This window comes from Podarcis muralis, chromosome 11 (genome assembly GCF_964188315.1).
Source record: "Podarcis muralis chromosome 11, rPodMur119.hap1.1, whole genome shotgun sequence".
Classification (NCBI taxonomy): domain Eukaryota; kingdom Metazoa; phylum Chordata; class Lepidosauria; order Squamata; family Lacertidae; genus Podarcis; species Podarcis muralis.
The window spans coordinates 26,008,707-26,032,111 of NC_135665.1; the positions used below are offsets into that span (position 1 = coordinate 26,008,707).

General features: G+C 40.9%; 1 protein-coding gene across 4 annotated transcripts in view; it reads left to right on the forward strand.

Moving 5' to 3' along the window:
* EFNA5 (ephrin A5) overlaps positions 1-23,405 on the forward strand; it is a 222,679-nt gene that overhangs the window by 173,419 nt on the left and 25,855 nt on the right. For all 4 annotated transcript variants that reach the window (XM_028748931.2, XM_028748929.2, XM_077936152.1 and 1 more), the window contains exon 2: positions 7,209-7,501. In XM_028748931.2, coding sequence (XP_028604764.1) covers positions 7,209-7,501 — 293 coding nt within the window. The remainder of the gene's footprint in view (positions 1-7,208; positions 7,502-23,405) is intronic.

The window sequence follows — 23,405 nt, forward strand, 5'->3', positions numbered from 1 at the left end:
CCTGGCTGCCTGTAAGTTCACTTCTCACAGTGAGGGAACTGTCAGAAAGCCTTTGGAGCTGGACCTCAGTGTCTGGGCTGAATGATAGGGCTGGAGACACTCCTTCAGATATACAGGACTGAGGCCATTTAGGGCTTTAAAGGTCAGCACCAACACTTTGTTTTTTTTTTTTTAATAAATATTTATTAGAGTTTTTAGAAAAAAGAATACAATAATAATAAACATTATTACTTTTGTTTTAACAAAATTTCATAATATCCTTGAACTTCCTCACGTCTCCCGCTCCCACTTACATCATTATTAAATTTTTGTCAAGCAAATTATCATCTTATTTCCAAATCTATAACCACTTACTTAAATACAATAAAATAATTCTCCTGCAAATTTGTTTCTCTTAATCTCTCTTATCATCAATTCCTGATCTATTTTAGGTAAAGGTAAAGGTACCCCTGCCCGTACGGGCCAGTCTTGCCAGACTCTAGGGTTGTGCGCTCATCTCACTCTATAGGCCGGGAGCCAGCGCTGTCCGGAGACACTTCCGGGTCACGTGGCCAGCGTGACAAGCTGCATCTGGCGAGCCAGTGCAGCACACGGAACGCCATTTACCTTCCCGCCAGTAAGCGGTCCCTATTTATCTACTTGCACCCGGGAGTGCTTTCGAACTGCTAGGTTGGCAGGCGCTGGGACTGAACAACGGGAGTGCACCCCGCTGCGGGGATTCGAACCGCTGACCTTTCGATCGGCAAGCCCTAGGCGCTGAGGCTTTTACCCACAGTGCCACCCGCGTCCCGATCTATTTTAGTGATGGCCAATTATTTATAACCAAGCATCCTTCTTAACATTCCACTAAATCACAATATTTCTGTAAGTAAGTCTTAAATTTCTTCCAATCTTCTTCAATCCTTTCTTCTCCCAGATCTCGGATTCTGCCAGTCATCTCCGCCAGTTGCATATAGTCCATCAGTTGCATCTGCCATTCTTCCAGTGTGGGTAGATCTTGAGTTTTCCAATTCTTAGCGAGTAGTATCCTTGCTGCTGTTGTTGCATACATGAAAAATGTTCTATCTTTCTTTAGCACCTTCTGGTCGACAATGCCCAGAAGAAAGGCCTCTGGTTTCTTGGTAAAGGTATACTTAAATACCTTTTTCAGCTCATTATATATCATTTCCCAGAAGGCCTTCACTTTGGGGCAAGTCCACCAGAGGTGGAAGAATGTTCCTTCATTTTCTTTACATTTCCAACATTTGTTATCAGACGAATGGTATATTTTGGCAAGTTTAACTGGGGTCATGTACCATCTGTATATCATTTTCATTACATTTTCTTTCAAAGCGTTACATGCAGTAAAGTTCAACCCAGTGGTCCACAACCTTTCCCAGTCCTCAAACATAATGTTATGCCCAATATCCTGTGCCCATTTTATCATAGCCGACGTAACCATTTCGTCTTGTGTGTTCCATTTCAACAGCAAGTTATACATTCTTGAAAGTACCTTAGTCTTAGGTTCTAACAGTTCTGTTTCCAACTTCGATTTCTCCACCTGGAATCCTAACTTTTTGTCACTTTTAAAAATTTCCTTAATCTGAGCGTAGTGTAACCAGTCTCGCACCTTGTCTTTCATTTTCTCCATACTCTGCAATTTCCAATTATCTCCATCTTTTTCTAACAGTTCCCAATATTTTGGCCAGTAGGCTTCCATATTGGGTCTTTTCCGGGCCTTAGCTTCCAAAGGTGAGAGCCACCTTGGAGTTTTATTTTCCAATAAGTCTTTGTATTTTGTCCAGACATTAAACACTGCTTTTCTGACAATATGGTTCTTAAAGGCCTTGTTGATCTTAACTTTGTCATACCACAAATATGCATGCCAACCAAAAGCATTGTTATAACCTTCCAGATCCAACACATCAGTGTCTTCAAGAAGTAGCCAATCTTTTAGCCAGCAGAAAGCTGCGGCTTCATAGTACAACCTTAAGTCTGGCAGGGCAAAGCCCCCTCTTTCCTTTGCATCTGTTAATATCTTAAACTTGATTCTGGGCTTTTTGCCCTGCCAGACAAATTTGGAAATATCTCTCTGCCACCTCCGGAAACACTCCGTTTTGTCCACAATTTGCAATGTTTGAAACAAAAACAACATCTTTGGCAGCACATTCATCTTAATCGCAGCTATTCGTCCTAACAAAGAAAGCTTCAGTTTTGCCCAACTGTCCAAGTCTCTCTTAATTTCAGACCAACATTTTTCATAATTATCCTTAAATAGACTCAGATTTTTGGCTGTTATATTAACCCCTAGGTACTTTACCTTTTTCACCAATAATAATTCTGTTTCTCTCTGAAACCGTTCTGACTCTGTATCTGTCATATTTTTCCCTAACACCTTCATTTTTTGTTTATTTAACTTAAATCCTGCAACCTGACCAAAATCATATATCAGTTGTAATACTCTTTTCGTACTAGGTTCTGGCTCCTGCAATGTCAAAACTAGGTCATCTGCAAAAGCTTTAAGTTTATATTGTTTCGCTCCGACCTGGATCCCCTGCACCAGCCGGTCCTCTCTAATCATGTTCAGGAGCACCTCTAAAACTGAAATGAATAACAGAGGGGAAATCGGGCAGCCTTGTCGTGTTCCTTTTTCAATTTTAAATTCTTCCGTTACCACATTGTTAACTATCAATTTGGCTTTTTGTTCTGAATATATTGCATCAATCCCATTTTGAAAACCCCGCCCCGCTCCCATTTCTTTTAAATTTCCCTTCATGAATTTCCAAGAGATGTTGTCAAAGGCCTTCTCCGCGTCTATAAAAATCAGCACTGCTTTAGTGTTTATATCTGTTTGCAAAAGTTCCAAAATGTCAATAATGTTCCTTGTGTTTGCAAACATATGTCTACCTGGGAGAAAGCCAGCCTGGTCCTTGTGAATTACTTCATTCAAAACTCTTTTAAGTCTGCCTGCTAAAACATCAGCAAATATTTTGTAATCCACATTTAAAAGGGAGATGGGGCGGTAGTTCTTAAGTTGTGTCTTTTCAGTTTCTGATTTTGGTATCAACGTGATAAAAGCTTCCTTCCACGATTCCGGCGCCTTCTTTCCCTCCAGAATTTCATTGCTGACCTCCATCAAGGGTTGGATCAAATAGTCACTCATTGTCTTGTAATACTTGGAGGTCAAGCCATCTGGTCCTGGAGATTTGCCCAGCTTCATGTTCTGAATGGCATGTTCAATTTCTTGTCGTGTTATTTGACTATTCAGGAGTAGTCTATTTTCTTGTGTAAACTTTTTAAAACTGTTTTTTTTCAAAAATTGTTCAATCTCAACCTCATTTTGCGGCCCTTGAGTATATAGTTTCTTGAAATATTTCTGGAAAGATTTTCTGATTTCCACGGGGTTCTGGATATTTCTTCCTTCAATTTCTAGATTTGTTACTATGTTCAACTTTTGTCTCTTCTTCAACTGCCAAGCCAGCAGTTTCCCACATTTATTTGCCAATTCAAACGTTTTTTGTTTCATTGACTTAATCTTCCATTCTATTTCCTGGTTTATCAGTTTAGAATATTGTGCCTGGTGAAGTTTAATTTCTCTCAGAATCGGCTGCGACTTCGGATTTATTCTTAGCTTCTTTTCTAATTCTTTTATTTTTTCCAAAATCTTGTCTTTCTTTTCATTTTGTTTCCTTTTCTTAATAGCATTCTGTTGTATTAAGAACCCTCTCATCACTGCTTTACTTGCGTCCCAAATTGTTCTTTTTTCCACCGTTGTGTTCAGATTTATTTCGAAATAGTCTTTCAATGCTTTTTGGGCCTTTTTGATAATCTCCTGATCTCTAAATAAATTGTCGTTCATCTTCCATCGAAAGGAGCCGGTTGATAACAATGCCAAATCCATTTTCAAAGCGTTGTGGTCGGAGCAGGTCTTTGGGCAGATTTCCACTTTTCTGACCTTAGGTGCCAGACCTTTAGTGATCCATATTTGGTCGATTCTTGTCCAAGTCAGATGGGCTTCAGAGAAGAATGTTCCTTCCTTTCCCAAGGGGTTTCTCATTCTCCAGATGTCAATCCAGTCCATATTGTCTGTCATTTCAAAAAAGGTCTTTGGTAGTCTGCCATCTTTGGTAACTTTTTGACTTTGCGACTTATCCATGTTAGTTGATACAATCCCGTTCATGTCTCCCATCATGATGATGTTGTCAAAGTCCAGATATTCCAGCATGCTCTCATGCAACTTCTTGTAAAATTCCGATTTCCCTTCATTTGGCGCATAAATTCCTAATAACATAATTTTTTCTCCTTGATGCTGTATTTCTACTGCCAAAATTCTGCCGTGTTCATCTTTGAATAATAATTTGGGTGAAAGGCTCTCCTTTGCATATATCACCACCCCTCTCTTCTTTACTCTGTCCGAAGATATAAATTCCTGGCCGAGTCTTTTATTTACCAGAACTTTTCTATGGAGCCTAGTCACATGTGTTTCTTGCAAGCAGATAATGTCCAATTGTTCCTTTTTTAATATGTGGAAGATTTTCTTCCTTTTTTCGGGAATGTTGCAGCCATTTATGTTCCAGCTCAGAAGTTGCAGAGACATCCTGTAGAAATCTGGTTATTTTTCAGGGGGTGGTACTTTATCATCCAAGGGTGCCGGTTCCTTTGGTGCTCCGGGCTCCGGCAGTGATCCAAGTCCTTTATGAAGGTCTTCTCCGTACTGGTTCAAAAATTTGTCTCTATCTTCCAATGTTCTGATTTTGATCTTCCTCCCTCTAAAAGTAAACGATAATCCTTGAGGGAATTCCCACCTAAAGATGATTGAGTTGCTCCTCAGTAATTTTGCTAGTTCCAAATATCCTGATCTCAAATCCAAAAGCTGTCTAGGAATATCCTTGAAAATTTCAATTCTTTTGTCCAGAATGTCCAGTGAATTTTTGTAATGTAGGCCCAAAATTCTGTCCCTTTCCTCCTTTGATCTCACTGTAATCAAGCAATCTCTGGGCTTGTCTTTTCTTATCAATCTTCCCAGCCTGAAGGCTGATGTAATTTTAAAGTCTTTTTCTTCAAGTTTCCACTGCACGGAAAATATTTTGGTCAGGAACTCAGCCAGTTGATCTTCTTCTACTTCGGGTACAAATCTTATCCTTAAATTGGTCTCCCTATTTTTCAATTCAATCATCGAAAGATAGGTCTGGTGTTCACCTACTTGTTTGTTGAGTGGTCTTACCTCTTTTTCTAGCTGTCCAAGTCTTTGGCTAGTGTCTTCAACCAATTTCCTGTTTTCACCTGAGGCCTCCCAGCACCAACACTTTGAATTGTGCTCGGAAACGTACTAGGAGCCAGTGTAGATCATTTAGGACTGGTGTTATATGGTCCCGGTGGCTGCTCCCAGTCACCAGCCCAACTGTCACATTCTGGATTAGTTGTAGTTTCCATGTCACCTTCAAAGGTAGCCCCACGAAGAGCGCATTGCAGTGGCCTAAGCAGGAAATAACCAGAGCACTCTGGCAAGACAGTGCGCAAGCAGGTAGGGTGTCAGCCGGCATACCAGATGGAGCCGGTCGACAGCTGCCCTGGAAACACAATTGACCTCCATGGACATCTGTGAATCCAAAATGACTCTCAGGCTGCACACCTGGTCCTTCAGGGGCACAGTTACCTCATGGACCGTCTCTAACCTTTGCAGTGAATGTATGTTTGATTCATGTTCCAAGAGTGTTTTGCTGTAAAGATGCACTCCTGTGAGTAGAGAGTAGTAGGTAGAGAGGACTCAGTGGGACTAAATTGCTGCGTCTGGGCTGCGTGTGAAAGTGACTCTCTCAGGTGACTGGTAAGCTTCCATATGCAGTGCATATAACTCCCACCTGCAGTACGCAGCTGAGAGTTGGGCGAGAAATATGTTGGCCCTACCTGGCACTAAGCTCCTGCACTTCTATTACAATGACAGTAAAAACAGCCTCACTACTGCTGCAGCTAATACTGCTTACCAATGCTGATAATAAAAGCGCATCAGTGAAAGTGCCTTGTACTACCTTTCTCATCTGGCTCTCATTCCAAACTGTCAGGTGAGTGCTGATAATTCATAGTCTAGAATTCTTTTATCTGAGCAGCGGTATCTCTTCTATGCACTTTGGCAGTGGAGTTACATTGCTTTTCAAAAATATTTCAAAGGTATACTTTGCTTTCTTGGATCTTGACTAAACGTTGCCAGCAGCAAAGAGAAAGCAAAGATGAATGAGTGTTTGTAGGAAATAAATGTATGTGCCTGTAATGAGATTTGGTTGTGGTACAGAAGTGATATCTCCCATTTGGTGTTTGTGCTGTATGAAAGTATGTATAGCATTTCTGGTTTTTCTCTTTAATAAAGAGAGAGATGAAACGGAGTTTCTCTCACAGTCCCCCTCCCCCCATATAGAATATATTGATCCGGAGGCAATTGTAGGGCAAAGGATACAAACAGAACTGTTAGGAGTCTTGCTCTGTGTTTGCAGTCATGGGATTGTTGTCTGTCACATGGCGGTGTATGTTTTCATTCCACAGTGTGGGAAGTGACGGAAACAGGATGTTTATGTTGCTGTGTTCGTGAAGTGGGACTATTGTCCTTTGTTCTTTCTCTCTTTGCTGTCTGATGAGAAAGAGGAAGGAGCTAAGTCAGAACGCTCCAAGTGTATTATATGTAAATAAAGTAGATTAGCCAAAATGCTGTGCTACTGAGTTCTGCTACGCAAACTGCGAATAGTCTGTGGATCCCTAAGTGTGCTGATGCCTCTTGATATCATGCCAGTCAGGCATGTGTCTCTGCCAGGATCCTACAGGAGAGTAGGACAATCCTAACAGGAACTGGTTGTGGCCCTTCAGTTAAAGGGCACTGAGTGCAAACTTATGGCTTGAAATATTTCTTGAGCTATTTCCCATGCTTTTGACAAAGGAAATACCCCAAGGGCAGTATTCAACATTGCACTGTTACAAAGGTTCTATCTACGCAGACATAACAGGTTGCCTGATGGAACAATTCTCCTCTCCCTTGTGTGCTCCTCCTGGGGGTTCTCATGAAACACAAACACGGAGCCAATACAGGGGATGGGAAAGCCCCATTGCACAAGTGGAAGTCCTTGTGAAGGGCTTTTTCTGAGAGAGTGAATCCTGATCAAGATGTTAATTTTTTGTGACTTTAAGTAATTTTTTTGTCGTGAAGATTTCCTGAACTGGTTTTGTTTTGTTTTTCCTTTTAGATTCCAGCGGGGTGACTACCATATTGATGTCTGCATCAATGACTATTTGGATGTATTCTGTCCTCATTATGAAGATTCAGTGTCAGAAGATAAGACTGAACGCTACATCCTTTACATGGTGAACTTTGATGGCTACAGTTCCTGTGATCACACTTCCAAAGGATTCAAGAGGTGGGAGTGCAATCGGCCTCACTCTCCGAATGGACCATTGAAGTTCTCAGAAAAATTTCAACTCTTCACTCCCTTCTCATTAGGATTTGAGTTCAGGCCAGGCCGGGAATATTTCTACATCTGTGAGTATTTGGAGATTTATAAAATGTTGTATAGCAGCTGGAGGAAACCATGGCAGTTTTTCACTTATGCAAAAGGCCAGTCTGTATGTGCTACAGATGTGTCTTGAGTATATACTTATAGATCTTGGGATCCCTAGGTAAAATCACCAGGAGTATGGGAATAAAAATGAGATATAAAATATGTCTGCCTTTCCCCACATGAAACTGCATATCCAGCTGCATTCATGTGAAATAAAGCAACGCCATTGAGGTTATTCAAGAGAACTGCTCTTACTCCCACATACAATCTGGTTCACAGGCATTTAAATAACAATATCATTATTGCAATGTTTTTCATTTATAAGGTTCGCATTCAGGTGCAAAGAGATGTCCCCAAACATTTGTTGATTCAATAGAATAGTAGCTACACTCATTTTGATGGATTGATGTAGAGTGAACTCTATGCTTGTAACAGTGAAGAAATGTCAGTATGACTCCCCTTTGATGGTTCTTTACTTCATATTATTCTTTGTGAACGGAGCAGGAGATGCTGCTAAAAGTGCAGAGTACATTTGTAAACTTAAGTATTAATGTTCTTGTGAACGCAACCTCATTATGTTCATTTGAACTGCTTCTCAGTTTGGAGACGTGCAAAGTGTCATTGCAGAAAGTGTATAGTAACAGACTATCCACTCCAGATATGCAAGATTCTTTCATTTTTTCAAAGAAGCTGTTGCAATGTCCTTGGCGACACAAAAATGGTTATCAGTGAAGAAATGTTCCAAATGCTATATCTGCAAATACCACAGTCCAGCATTATTGAGTATAGTAATGTCTCAAGATAAATGGCAATCTTCACCAAGTCAAGGAGGCTTTTTACTCAGAACAGCTGTTTCTTTGAGCATGTGGGGGGATGCAAAATGCATTGGGAGCAGGTTTTCAAGCAAATGGTGTATCCTTTAAACAAGCACACACTCCTTCACTATCAAGGCACTCTCCCCCCCAAAGGAGATTTGAAGCCTGCTATGTTCGAAAGCACATCAAAGTGCAAGTAGATAAATCGGTACCACTCTGGCGGGAAGGTAAACGGCGTTTCCGTGTGCTGCTCTGGTTCACCAGAAGCAGCTTAGTCATGCCGGCCACATGACCCAGAAACTGTACACCGGCTCCCTCGGCCAATAAAGCGAGATGAGCACCGCAACCCCAGAGTCGGCCATGACTGGATCTAATGGTCAGGGGTCCCTTTACCTTTATGGCCTTTAGGTGATGCAGTGGGAGAAACAAATCCCAGAAAAAGCATCAGCCTTTTAGCTGCATACGAAAGTAATGAAATGAGCTCTTCTTTAGCATAGAGCTCCTTTCCTTTACCTTGCACATCTAGAGTCCAATACTTTACAATTAGTTTCAGCATTGCAGTAGCCATTTTTTCCCCAGCTGTTATTTCCTCGGTGAAACCATTATCTCACTAAACTGGTAGCATCTATTCTTTTACTTTATGCCTACAGTCTCATGTTTCTTAAAAATAAATAGGGAAATTCATTCTTGCTGAAATACATGAATGCTTCTTCTACTTAAGCAACCAGGCATCGCAGGAAAACGTACCTCTTTGTACTTTTGTGTGCTCACTCTCAATCTTACACTCTCTCCACGTGCCAAAGCGTAATGAAAATAAATTGGAACAGTAACAGTTGAATTGTTTCACTGCTTACTTTCGGAGATGTGTCATGTGAAAACATGTCAGAACTAAACTCTGGTTCATATCCTGTTAGTAAATACGAAAGGAATCCCAGTCAAGTGGAGATGGTTGTGAAATGAATTAATTTACATCATATGGTACCGATCTCACTTATGCAAACATCCCCCTTGACTTTGGAGAGTTTGTGTCTCTAAAGGGATGCAGAACTATATCTCACTGCAGTGAGCAATAGGTTAGGTATTATTGTGAACTTTGCTGCTTGAAAGTTCTAACGAACAATTAAACTAGCCAAGGAAATTTAAAGTGAGGTATAACTGGGTGTGTGCAGCAACCAAAAAGCTCCTCTTGTATATGTAGCATCTGGAAGCAGCCACATCTGTTTTAAGATCTGCTCTGTATTATTCTGATTTGATTCATTATTTGGGTCCAATTCTGATCTGTTAAATTCAAAGCTCAGTTCTACCTCTATTGACCATAATTAGAAATCTAGTGATGGATATCTGGTTTTCCTCCCCTGCCTTTTCACTCAAGTGTTTGAAATTTGCAGGGAAATTTCTTGAGCAGGTTAAGTCTGCCAAATCCTTTAAGGGGTTTTAAAAATATTACTTGATGCTCCATCTCTGAGGGCAGATTTATCTCGACCCACACAGAGAAAAATGTGCTCTGTCCTGTGGGCTCTGGGACTCCTTCCCCAAAACCACAGGATTGCAGGGTGCATGTACAAACTGTTTAGTCAAAACCACCATTTGATATTTAATTTTTAATATTTGTATTCTGTTTTCCAACAACAAAAGTTGAGCTAACAGCAGCTCGCACTAATAACATTTGCATCAAAAATTAGCAGACATTCCAATCACTGTATGAATATTTTAAATGAAGTAGCATGTAAAGAAGGCTAAAAACGAACTGATTCATTCAAACAATTAATGCAGTTCATTACAAACTCAAGTGCTTCAAAATATCAGGAATAGCTGTTGAGCACCAGCCCTGTCCCAGTTGATGTCCTCTCTCTGGGAAAGGGTTTCTTTACCCAGTGTGGCAGCAGTGCACTCCCAGGCAGCAGCAAGACCTTTCATAGGGAAGTAGGATAAAAAAAATCTCATTGCTATGTACTAACTTGCTTATTAGAAAATACAGAATCTGTTGAACTATATAAGCAGCACTTCACTGCCGTTTGAATTAATACTAAAAATGCACCCCAGTGCTTGTAACACCTTTTTTTCTAATTTGTGGTTAAATTCAATGTTTTTCTTTTTAAAAAATTCATTGTGTTTTCTATAACATTCATTTAGTAGAATCATTTAACTGTCAATGGTTCCCATTAACGTAATTGTTTCATAGTACTTTGAAATATCAAGAGTTTTATGCTCTTTATCTAAGCTGCAGTTACTTTTTTTAATGAAAGGTAAAATAGCACAAAATTAGGAATGCAATGATATATTTTTAGCAGCAGCATTTTGGCATTCCAATTGGTGAGATTAATTTTTTAGCCATATTTCAGAATCTTAAAGTCTTAAAAAAACATTTTCCACGCACCGCAAAATATCACTGGATCACATCTTCTACAGCATAACTGTGTAATTCTTGTATATGATTGAACTACATCTTTGTAGTATGAACTATTCGGTGGTTTCCAGTAAACATTTCCCAAAATAACAGATTTTTAAAGGATTAAACAAACATTAGGTTATTTGTTGCAAATAAATTTGAACTTTTACGTATCATTGGAAACTTGCTGACTGTTAAATTCACTGCATTATCTAACAGTTAAATGTCAAAAACCTCAAGGAAGTTGTGATGGATTTTTTTTTTTGCCTTCTTATCACATTTATTTGAATGTACAAGATTATGAATTGGTACATACTTTTTTGAGTTACTGGCGTGTCTTTTTAAGACGCAGAACTCTTTGGTAAGCAGTTGTTTGTTTCAGAGGTTATAGGCTCTTAATTTGGTTCTAGATTGCCAACGTGTTGAACTAAACACAAAACTAAGAGGCTGGATGAGGTGCCATCGGTTCTGTTTGGGTTGCTGGCGTGTGCATAATCTTAAACAATGATGTTCCATTTTTGTGTCTATGACCGTTGCTGTTGTTTTCATCCTTGGGATACATGTTTTTTCCTTTGATCAGTGGTAGCACTGGCCATATTCCCAGTCAAACAGTCCTAGATAGCCATCCAGGCCCATGTAGAGCTTGTCTGAGGCCTGGAGCAGGAGTCTTGTTAGAATAAAGTTATAAGCTCAAACACAAAATCAGCCATCCCTGGTGGGGAGGCCGCAGCCAGCTTAGCCCACTGATGCCTGGGACAGCTGCCCCCCAATACGCATGGGCCTGATCCCATGGATTAGGAAACTGCAAAATGGCATCTAAATAGCAGGTGCTCCTCTGTGAGTCATGCTGCATGTGACAAATCAAAAGTGAAAACTGAATCCTCTCCTCCCACTTCCATCTTACTGAAACGTAAACACACTATTATGGCTCGTACTTTCTCCCTCCCTACCTGCGATACCGTAAGTGATAGGTGAAAGATACCTGAAGCATGGGAAGGTGCTCAATAAACTCTGCTACCCCCCAGTGTATAAATGAACGAGACAGACGTATGGCTGTTGCATCCGCATCTAATTTGACCCTGAGTCATGTGTGTTAACAATTTATTTGTTGGCTGTGATCCAAGTAAGGGAACCTCAAATGCAACTGGACCTATTCTGTTGTTATCTTTTGGGATAATATAAATTTCCTCTGGATTTGTGGAACACTTTCCCCCTCCGGGGGCCTCATGCCACTGTGATCTGAGAGAACTGTGTTTACCATTTTATTCACATATAGGAGCATCTGAATTGACCTTTAGGAATGAAAACTAACTAAGGAAATTTATTTAGATTCAGAGCTTTTTAATGTCCCAATAATACTTCAGGGTATTGTTTTTATTGCTAGATGCCCTTTTAACTTTTCAGTGGAGATCTGATCCGCATAAACAGGGATGCTGCCCTGACAGCTGTTGAGCTGCTCAAGTGACTCAAGGAATCCTGACTTTGATAGCTGGTTCGCCCAAATTGCTTTCGACATTCTGAGTGAAATCAGAGTAATTGGAAGAGTTTGATAGATGTGTGTTTTTATTTTATTATTGGTATTTTTTGTTCATGAAACATTAAACAGACAGACAAGGTAACCTTTAAAAGGGAATTTTGCTTAATCTAGTGTGCAGATTAAAGGACTGGTTGCTATTAGAAGAATTAAGTGCTAGTCTTGTAAAAGAAAAGCTGGAACAATCACCACTGTCTAATAGATTTTGATGTCGGTAGTGTTCTTAAAACCCTCAAAGGGAGTGTTAAAAGCTGTTGCATAATTTGGGACTGAATAAATATCTGTGTAAGAGAGTGGAGATATGAACCAAAGGAGTGCTAGCTTTTGGTTTTGCAGGTCCCCCCCCCCCCAGCCTGTCAGATAACTAATTGAAAAGAGATTATTTGGATTCCTGCTGTTAAAAATTCAAGTGTCATTAACGCAATGGAACAGGGTGTATAGAAAGGAGATGGGCTGTGCTTGTAATGTGCATCTTTGAGAACTGTCTCATATGTATATTGTAAGAGGTCTTGGCCTTTGTGGCTGAATGAATGAATGGTTTTTCTTTCCACGGTTATTAAAAAAGACAAAGGGGAAAGAGTTTTTTCTTCCTCTTCCTGAACGTTAGATTTAAGTTGTGAGAACCAACAAATGCAACAGGAGTTTTGAGGCGAGATATAAAGATGTGCCTATTTTAGATATACCGGTAAGAAAATCGAGACCTTGACCACAAAATTAATCAGCCAAGTTTCATCCAAAGTGGGGTGATAGGCACATATATGAACATATGCTAAACTAAGCTTACTGGTGCATGTTCTGTGAAAACATGTAAACCTCCTCCCTTATTGATTAGATGTATATTAATAAGAGGGACGCGGGTGGCACTGTGGGTTAAACCACAGAGCCTAGGACTTGCCAATCAGAAGGTCGGCGGTTTGAATCCCCACGACAGGGTGAGCTCCCGTTGCTCAGTCCCTGCTTCTGCCATCCTAGCAGTTCGAAAGCACGTCAAAGTGCAAGTAGATAAATAGGTACCGCTCCAGCGGGAAGGTAAATGGAGTTTCCGTGCGCTGCTCTGGTTCGCCAGAAGCGGCTTAGTCATGCTGGCCACATGACCCGGAAGCTGTACACCGGCTCCTTTGGCCAGTAAAGCGAGATGAGCACCGCAACCCCAGAGTCAACCACGACTGGACCTAATAGTCAGGGGTCCCTTTACCTTTTATATTAATTGGTGTATTTGCTGGATTTCATCTTGTAATCAGCCTAGCTAAATACGTACTACAAATTAGTTATGATGTTTTATCATTTCATAGCTAGAACTGGTTAGTATTACTGTACTGTTGGGAGTCTTTTGCTTTATCATAATAGAATTGGCAGGAAATGAAATGTGAGTACAGGTATTGTACTATATACCCTGCAAGAATTTAGTGAGGACTTGCCAAACCAGACATTCTTTTAATGAAACCAGTTTTGGGAAATGATAGTGCTGTTACACTCTTGTTGTGGAGATGAGAAGTGTTCTCGCTAGGTAATTCAGTTTCTGAGATAATGCACTAATTGAATGAACTGCTGCAGTGCTTGTATGCATCGTGTAATATAGAATAGATGCCGGCTGAAATGATATCAACAATATGCATAAAGTGATTTGTTCCAGACCTACACCCATGACCAATCCACTGGAATCACTTAAAAATAACCCATGCAATTTTGCTCTGATTGGTGTCCCTGGCCTGGACCAAGAAAATAATTTTTGTACAATGCAGAACAGGAAAGCTCTCTTTCTCCCATCCCATCCCATCCCATCCCATCCCATCCCATCCCATCCCATCCCATCCCATCCTTTAGCCTTGCTCCTACCCCTCAGCCTCACTGTTTCTCCTCTCACTCTTAGCCTTGCTTTCTTTCCCTTCAGCCTCTCCCCTTCTGCTTTCTCCAAGGCCCCAACCTTGCTGTTTCTCTCTTCCTCCTCTACCACCACTTAAACACTGACGGTTGGACCCAACTAAATTATTGCATGCATGCAATGACATCCCTGAGCACAATGGTACTCTCCCCTCTCATCTCCCAGCGCTCCCCCTAAACTTTCTCCCAAGACACCTGAGCACATTTGAGTGTAGTGAAGGGACTGGTGGGGGACTGGAGTGAGAGAACTAACATTGTTTCTGGTGAGAGTTGTTCCATACACACAGTGACTTAGCTAGATCCACACCACAGTCAATTTGCCTGTGCTCTGCCATTTGTTCTACCTTTTGTGACTTCTGGCTCCTCTTACACCCAGCACTCCCTGTTGTTGGTGCCATGGTTTTTTTGCCCTGCCCTTCGCTCCACCTGCCCTAGTAGGCAATTGCTGCCACTGTTAGCAAGTTTGTTTAAGAAAGCCTAAACACCATACTCTCGGGGCATTTATCTGTTCCTTGGCATCACATATAAGCAAGACTCAGTGGCTCCGGCTTGCCCCTGTGACCACAGATGCCTGGGGCTGTGTGCAGTCACTAGGGTGAGCACATACACCATGGGGCATGTGCTATGTCATCATTCCCCCTGGCATGCGCATACTACAGCATCACACCCTCTGGTGATGCATGTAGCAGGGTGCCGTGGCATAGTGTGTGCATGCCCCGCGGCGTACATGTGCGGCCATGCCACACTTTGTGGGTGACTGGCCCTCTCATTAAAATGTCATGGGGGACTGGGGACTGCTGGTACCCATAGCATCAGCACTCTAGTAGCATTCTGCTGATATGCTAAGGTTGCATGCACAGGCAAGCACCAGTTGCCCAGTTTTCAAAATAATATGTAAATACCTCATAAGTAAGGTTGTTTTTAAGATACACCCACACCCACCCACAATTGCACATATAAATTGTTAACAGAACTGTGCAGGATTGAGATAGCACAATGTTAACCCTCCCACTTTGAAATACACAGTGGTAGCTCAAGCGAAGCTGTATGAATTAGTCCCTGTCACACACGGGCATAAAAGTGGGATTCGTAATTTATATTAATCACAAATGTTTCTCCAAGTTTTATTAACATGCAGATTGGCTGCTAAAGTGCTTTCTGGAATACACCCACCCACCCTTCTACAGGAAACAAAACAGTAATTATTGGTGCTTATATAGAGATTAACAGTTTCAACAGTTCACCTGAGGGTAAATGTAGTTTACTATACATTTATTTTAACTCAGTTGCAGTTTATCACTATGGGAGTGATCAGTCAGTTGTTTGACAGAAATGAAATGGACACGCAAGATGACTTAATTCCTTCTGAGCAGAGAAGCAGGCAAATTATGAAAGCAGAGCAAGGCTGAACCAAAACCACAAGTATGTGCCAGGTGAGGCTCCCTGGGGAGAACATTCCAAAAGTGAGGCAGCGCAGCTAAGAAGCCTCTCTCCCCCACTGCCACTCACCTCAATTCAGACTGCAAAAGTACCTGGTGGAGGATCTCCAAAGATTGAACAGATTGAATTTACCTCCATGGATAGACTAGTTTCCACTAGCAGTGCTTCCATTTTGTCTAGATTAAGTTCCTCTGTATTGGCTTCCAGGATGCAATTCAGGATATATATATAACCGATTCCTGTTTGCCGTTGGCTGTGTATAGGTTTCAGCACTGGCTCAGGGTGTTCTCTCTGATTACTCCAGTAGCATCGATCGTACTCACTATTGGGGGGGGGGGGGGAGGATGTGCAAAATTCCAGTTGAATCAAATTCTGTAACAAACCCCAGAACTCTTTGATTTTAGAAATTAATCAGTTGGGTCTCCTGTTGGCCTTCATGCTCTAAACTGAAAGCAGTGTGTAGAAATGGAATAGTTAAAGGAAAGGGCGCAGCAGGATTAGAAATGGGAATATAGGAGAAAAGGGAGGATAGAAACAATAGGGAGAGCAAAGGGCAAAGAGGCGGCAGGGAAGGATGGAGAAAATTAACACAGACCTAAGAATTAGACCATAAGATTAGCAGGACCAATAAGAAGAAGAAATAGAGACAGGTGAGCAGTACAAAATTGAGAGGGACTGTGAGTTGGGTAGCTTAGGGAGTAAGGAGATCAAGGAAACAAGAGAGCCTTAATTTAAAAACAGACCAGCCATCTTTGGCTGCAGATCTAGAGTGCTAGATTTCAACATGGTATCCTCCAGATGTTAATGGTCTAGAGCTTGTATCAAGCCCTAACCAAGCATGGCCAGTGGTCAGGGACAAGTGAAATGATGTTCCCAGCAACATCAGGAGGGCACCAGATTTGCTACCCCTGATATAGCTTCACTTTCTCCCTTCTCCTGGAGCTTTCATTCTTGAGAATGTTTTAGAGACCTACTTTACAGCCCCTAGGAAAAACTATCAGAAGACATTTAATATTCTGTACCTCTGCAACCAATTCTGTATGAGCAGTCCATGAATAATGGGACAGAATGTGTGGAGCTGATGGGAATGATAAGAAAGAAGTCAGAATGAATACAGCTGGCCCTAAGAGCAATGCAGGGCAGGCTGTCAATATGACCTTCACACTTTCCATGTACTCTACAGGCAGAAATCAATTTCCCCACATACAAGCTTCAGAGGTTTATCTCTATTGTTCCGTTGGATTAAAGAACAGACATTACTAGTATGCTTAATTCTATTAGGGCGAATTCACATTTCCCTCCTCCTGCTGCTGCTCTCAAACATGTTTTCTGTTTTTAAGACAATGGAAAAGTTTTGAAAGGGAGAAAGAAGATGATCAAAACAAACCCATAAAGATCAAATTGCTTGCTACAGAAGACACAAACAAGAGGTGGGAGGTAGGAAGAAGCTCATTATGAAGAGATTAGAAAATTAATTGATCCGTGTCTTTGACAGTTCCCACTGGACATCTGAAGATTCTGCAAAATGAAAATGCAGTCTCCAACATGACATTCTTCAGTATTATTTCATTTTTTCCCCTTGTCTAGCGACTCCTCTGAAGGATCATTACGTTCCAATTATTTTCAGCGAAATATTTCAGAAGAAAAGGGCATGATAAAAATCTGCCATGGTGGTGTAGTTCCCTAGAGAAACCTGCTAAGTCTGTTATCAGGACTGAAAAAGAGAAGAATCCTATTCAGCATAAAACGTAGAAGCCCTGTGATGGGGAAGTTTCTCTTTCACAGAGCACTTCAAAATCCAGGGACGAGCTGCAGGTTCTCGATTGCTATCAGGCAATTGATGAATTCAGTGATAGGAAAGTAAGGTCTGTTGAACTGTCTAATGTGTGCCTATTTTTAAGCACTCTTCTGGGAGAAAGTGTAGGAATATAAACTTCAGTTTTAAATGCCACAGCATCATTTTTAGAAACTGTGAAACAGAGCAAACCTGTTCCTCTAAAGATTTTGGTGGACATCTCAATAAATGGGTTCCGGGTTTTTGTTTTGTTTTCATTATTTTAACCCTGACTTGGGGTAGTAATGCCATTTGAAAAAGAATAATAAATCAGCCATGTAACTGCAAAGGAGAGATACATAAATATCCAATTTTCAGGTCTTCCCCTCCATCATAGTGACTTGAGACATCTGTGTACCAGATTATAATATCCTGGTGACGTTGAAGGATCTTAACTTGCCTTGGGTGCAGTGCAAACCCTCCAAATGTCCCTATTTTCCAGAGACAGTCCCAGATTTACAGAAGAAGGGTAAGGGTCATGCAGATAGGGACTGCTTTTGACACTTTATTTGCAGCAGCTCACAATGAGTTATATAGGACAAAGTAAATTGGTTTTAATTTGGGACACAGTTAAAAAGGGCCAAGGCTTGCCGCTTTCCCTAGGATCCAGAGTCAGGAGGCTCTGGTGGATGACTAGCGGCCATCTAAATGGTGTTCCCAAAAGCACTCCTTTTTAAAACAGAAGTGAATTGATGTTGTGTGCTCATATGGGGAGAAATGAAATGTTGCCTCTGGGTATGCAGTACAACAGTGCAAGTGAAAACACATTTAGGCTGCATTCACACATGTTGTTGAAATGAGGATTAGTGTTTCAAGAACAAGCCACCACACACTTTGTTCTCACATGCCTCCCACTTCCTCCGGCACAGCCATAATGAGGAGTTTTGGGAGCTTTCCCTTCTATTTTAGATTAACTGAAGCTTGTTGTGATGTCTGAATCCAGACAAACGGTGGCTTAGATATGGTTTGTCAATGCAAACCATCTTCAAACTATGAGACCTGAAGCTGATTTGTTTCAACAAAATGTTGTTAAGATTAACCACATGTTAGGATTTGGATATAATGGTAAACTGCAGTTAATCTGAAAAAGGAAGTGAAAGCTTCAGTCTCTTCCTCATCAACATACTGGAGGAGAAGTGGGGATGGAGATGGCACATAAGCCTAAGACTTAGCGTTAAGTGCAAATGAGACTTCTGGAAGTCTAACCGCTCCACCAAGAATGTGTTCTGGTAGGTAGAGGATACAGAGAAACATTGCATGGCCCTTAGCTGTTCCTGCAGTAATGGGGCCCTACTTCCACACACCCAGCCTTTGTAGTGTTGGGCAGTTTGCTAATAACATTTCAGGCCCTTGTAGATGTTTTAGATATGGTTATCAATGCAATTGACACCCATTCTAATAAGACTATCAGAAAATATTCTGTACTAGTTCACCAGGAAAGGGAGGTCAGCGTAATTCCAGATGATGGCGATGGTATTCCCCAGCTGGCATTGTGCAATGGTAACGGATTATAGGAGTTTCAGCTGAAAAACATATTGAAGAGGTACAGGGCTTGCATTAAGTGTTAGTTGCAGAATGTGCATACCATTGTACCTTGCAGCTGTGTGATCATTGCCTGTGCATTATTCTTTTATTAACTGCTTTGCCATGCTTGCCTTTTATGTAAGATTAAGGCCCCCATGTGTGGAAAAGATTTTGAGAATCAATTATGTACAGCCTTGTATGAGCTAATTGAAATACAACACACATACATCAATAACTAAAAATACCCTCTGCCTTCAATAGATTGTGGATGTACATTATGATCATTTATGGCACTACTGCTGGAAACAGCAATCATATGGCAAATGATCCCTGCCAGGGCCATGATGTTTAGAAGTACTGGAAGATCATAATTTGCAATATCTGTGATAGGGACGCTATTTTCCTTTGTCTCCATATGGTGCCCACTGTGGCCCCGAGTCCTTCATTCCTGCATGCCCTCTTTACCTGACATTTCCCTAGATGACCTCTCACAGGTACTCTGATGCTGCCGGTCTTTATGGCATGGAATGGATGGATGTTTTTAGCTCACTAAAACACTGTAGTCTATCTTTGCTCAGTGCAGGTATGTATCATGCTGTGGTCCAATGAACTCCCATCCTTACTATTTCCTCACAGGATTGGCTCTGCTAAACTGAAAAACTGGCCAACCACATCTTCTGGGTTGCATGTACTCTGACAAAGTGTGTATCTGAAGAAGTGTGCATGCACACGAAAGCTCATACCAAGAACTAACTTAGTTGGTCTTTAAGGTGCTACTGGATGGATTTTGTTTTGTTTTGAATAAAATAAAAGTTGGGTTGTATCCCTTCTCTCTTCAGTCTGGTATAGGTTTCCATGAACAGAAAAGGGAGGGAAGCAATTTTTGCAGATTCGTTCTCTCTGGGGCTCTTTGTGCAACCCCTTTTCCCAAAAGAAAATCTGCTTCAGGGGACTGGGGAATAATTCAGACCACCATGAGAGGTAGTATACGGGGTGCAGAAGAAAGAATTTGGGGGAAAACCACATATCTACCTGTCACTGGAAACAAGGAGGGAGTGTTCATGTGCTTGGGTCCTGCTTGTGGGACCTAGAGGCATTTGGTTGGCCTCTTTGAGATCAGGATGATAAACTAGATGGGCCACTGGCCTGATTCTGCAGGTTCTTCTTACATCCTTTGACAGAAGCTTCCTCAGGGGCACAGTGCCTTCTCTGAACAGAGGGGCACAACTGGATATAACCTAGAATTCTGTGCCCGTGCAGTACAAATTGTGGGCTGTAAAACTCTCAGTAGTGTTAAGTGAGTATGAGTTGACTGATTCCTATACAGTAAGTCAGACATTTAAAAAAAAAAACCCCATACTTTACTGCAGTGTTCCCCAACCTTGGGCCTCCAGCTGTTTTTGGACTACAACTCCCATCATCCCTCGCTAGCAAGACCAGTGGTCAAGGATGATGGGAATTGTAGTCCAAAAACAGCTGGAGGCCCAAGGTTGGGGAACACTGCTTTACTATACTACACAATTCAACCTCTATGCAGTGGTCATTTTGTATAAAAACTTTTTGATTAGTCATCAGGCAGTATATGATCTATAGAACTCGGAGAAATATATGATATTAAAGTAAGGAATATACGTACCAGAATTTTTGAGAGCACTTTTCTTTTCACGGCGACATTTTTTCCCCACTAGTCCTTCCAATTAAAACTTTGGTAGAAATGCTGGGGCTGGATAAAATTGTTCCGTGGGTTGTATCCGACATACATACTACAAGTGTTCCATCTTTGATTTAAAAGATTTGCATATGAATAAGTAGAACTAGCCAGGTTATAGAATGCAGCTTTCCAAGAATCACTCTGCACTTCATTTAGCATTGGTATTTGTTGTGAGTAATACCAGTGTTACAACTATGTCTCCTGCAGTGAATACACAAAATCCTTAAACATCTATCTGCATGCACCTAGGAGCCCTGATTTGGCTTTGGTTCGCCAGTGAGTGCACATATATAAATGCTTCTTATTCACACAAAATGCTTGCTGTGGAATGTACCAAACAAGATTGCCTGTAGTAAATTTGGCATCTTCGAAAGTAAAGGTTAAGCCAATTTTATTCCACTTTTTCTTTATCATCTTTGCTTCTCAGTGCAGGATTGTAGTTACTACTGAGGAGGAGGAGGAGGAGGAAGAGGAGGCAGAGGCAGGGAAGTGGGGAAGAATGAGGCAGAGGCAGGGAAGTGGGGAAGAATGAGGCAGGGCATACGGCATGTAATATTTCTCTTCCTATATTCTTACCCTGCAGAACTCTTCCTTCTCTGTTCCAGAATAGAATTCCTGCATAATGTTCTGCATCAGAGAGCTTTCTTTCTCTACTAAGCAACTTCATCCAGTATTTGTTTATTTATTTAGTTATTGAACATTCTGAACTGTCATTTATAAATAAATAAATAAATAAAATTCCCAGGGCATCTATAAGCAATCCGTGAAACACAATTACAATTGTAAAATGTTGTACAATAAAACAATAAGAATTTCCTAAAACACTCATGAACATTAGAGCAGCAGCTCCCACACATCTGGATCAGAGGAATTGCTTCCAAGGTTAAATATACAAATTCCATGATTAATTGATTTTCTCATTTTAGAAAATAAATAATGAGGCCCATCCGTTACGTTAAGTTAGGTGTGGGTTTTGCATCCCCATGATTCACTGTATCAAAATAGGTCAGTGTTAGGAAATGGCACTTTATTATTTTGCACTGCCAGATAGTTTGGGCCAGGCAATAGATAAAAGTCTTTGGTTAGATTAATGACCAAACTCCTTAATCTAAAAGTTTAGGTTAAAGCTTGGTGCTCATCCATGCCAGTAGCAATCCTTCTCAACTTCCATAGGCAGGATAACTGCATTGTCTTATGACTGAATCCACGGCTGTAAAGCAGGATAATGAAAATGTTGCAAAATATATGGAATTTTCCGGTCTTTGGCTCAGCTGCGGCAGTCGCTCTGCTCGCTGCGCTGCATAGCACACTGGCCATTTGTTGGCGAGTTCATATTTCACATGGCAGGGAATTGGGAAGACTAAGCAGACAGGAGAAGAGTTTTATTTGCAATAGCCTATGTATCCCTAGACTCTGATTTGACATTAAACATCTGCTTCGTGATCTGTTTCAAGGCCACTTCCCTTCCGCCAACAAAGGTTACGACTTCAGGCAAGCTGTGCTTTCCCTGGCAGGGGGAAATTTGCCTGAAGTCTTGATCTAGTCAGAATTAAAGCACCCTGCCTTCAAATCCTTTTTCAATTATTTTCAAGAGTCTGACAGTAAGTGTATCAATACGGTACATTTAATTGGTAAACAAGGTCACTGCTTTGCTTAATCCATTGCTAAAACTTTTGTGACGAATGTTGGGGGAAATTATGAATGTAGTTCTTATTTATATTTAGGCAATTGGACTGATATCCATCCTGGTCTCTCAGGGCATTTTGACATTACAGATGAAAACAAAATAAGCATGTGTATTGGTTCTCAGCTGCTTACTTCCAGTTTGTTAATTTAATAAATGTAGACTTGTATTCAGATGTTAGTCAACACACATGCTCAAAGGTGAAAAATTCAGCTCTTTGAAGTAATCCAATACAGCGTCTTTTTGTGTATGCATGATGGGAGCCTAATTGCACATTTCACTTGCATTATACTAAATGCACTTTGAGAGTTTGATAAGGTTTCGTCTGAAGGACTGTCATCTTGTTTCATCCTGACATACACAAATTAAATCCTGGTTTCCTGACTTTCAACAATGGAGCTATTCTTGACCTTTTAGTAATGTGGGCTGTATGTTATCACCCACATGATTTACTGTTTTGGTACAAAGTCTGTAGCGCATATGGATATTCCTTTTTGTTTCAGAATCTTTCCTCCAGCTTAAAAAAAGAAGAAGAGAGAAAGTAATTGAATATTTGCATATCTCCAAGGAGCCATGCGGGTTAAACTCCCGTATTCGTCTTCTGCGGTTCTTAGGCCACTTTGGTTTAAGAATAAGAGCTATTGCTTTTATGAAGTCCCTTTTTCTATAAAGTCAAAACCTCACAGCGGTGCACAGAAAGCTAGTGGTATAAAGGAGCTAAGTAGAGTCTTTAATAGAGAGAGCTAGGTTGTAAGTGTTTTTGTTCCTACAGAGCAGATAGATTTAGCTCCATCTGTTCCATATTCATAACAAAGGAGATCGCTTACAGGAGGGCTGACTTCCCAAAGTAGCATAGTAATAATCTTTTCCCTTTTTTTCACTTCAGAATGAAAGGGTATGGTCACTTGAGTTCTGCAGAAAGAAGTGAGCACTTCAGATGGGCTCTTTTCCTGCAACTCAGTTTTAGGACAAACATTCTTCCTGACATGTTTAAAATAAAAAGCCCTGTATTCTCCCTGTAGGAATTCATTTGCAGAATTGCTTGAAAAATGTAGGCACATTAGAAAGAAACA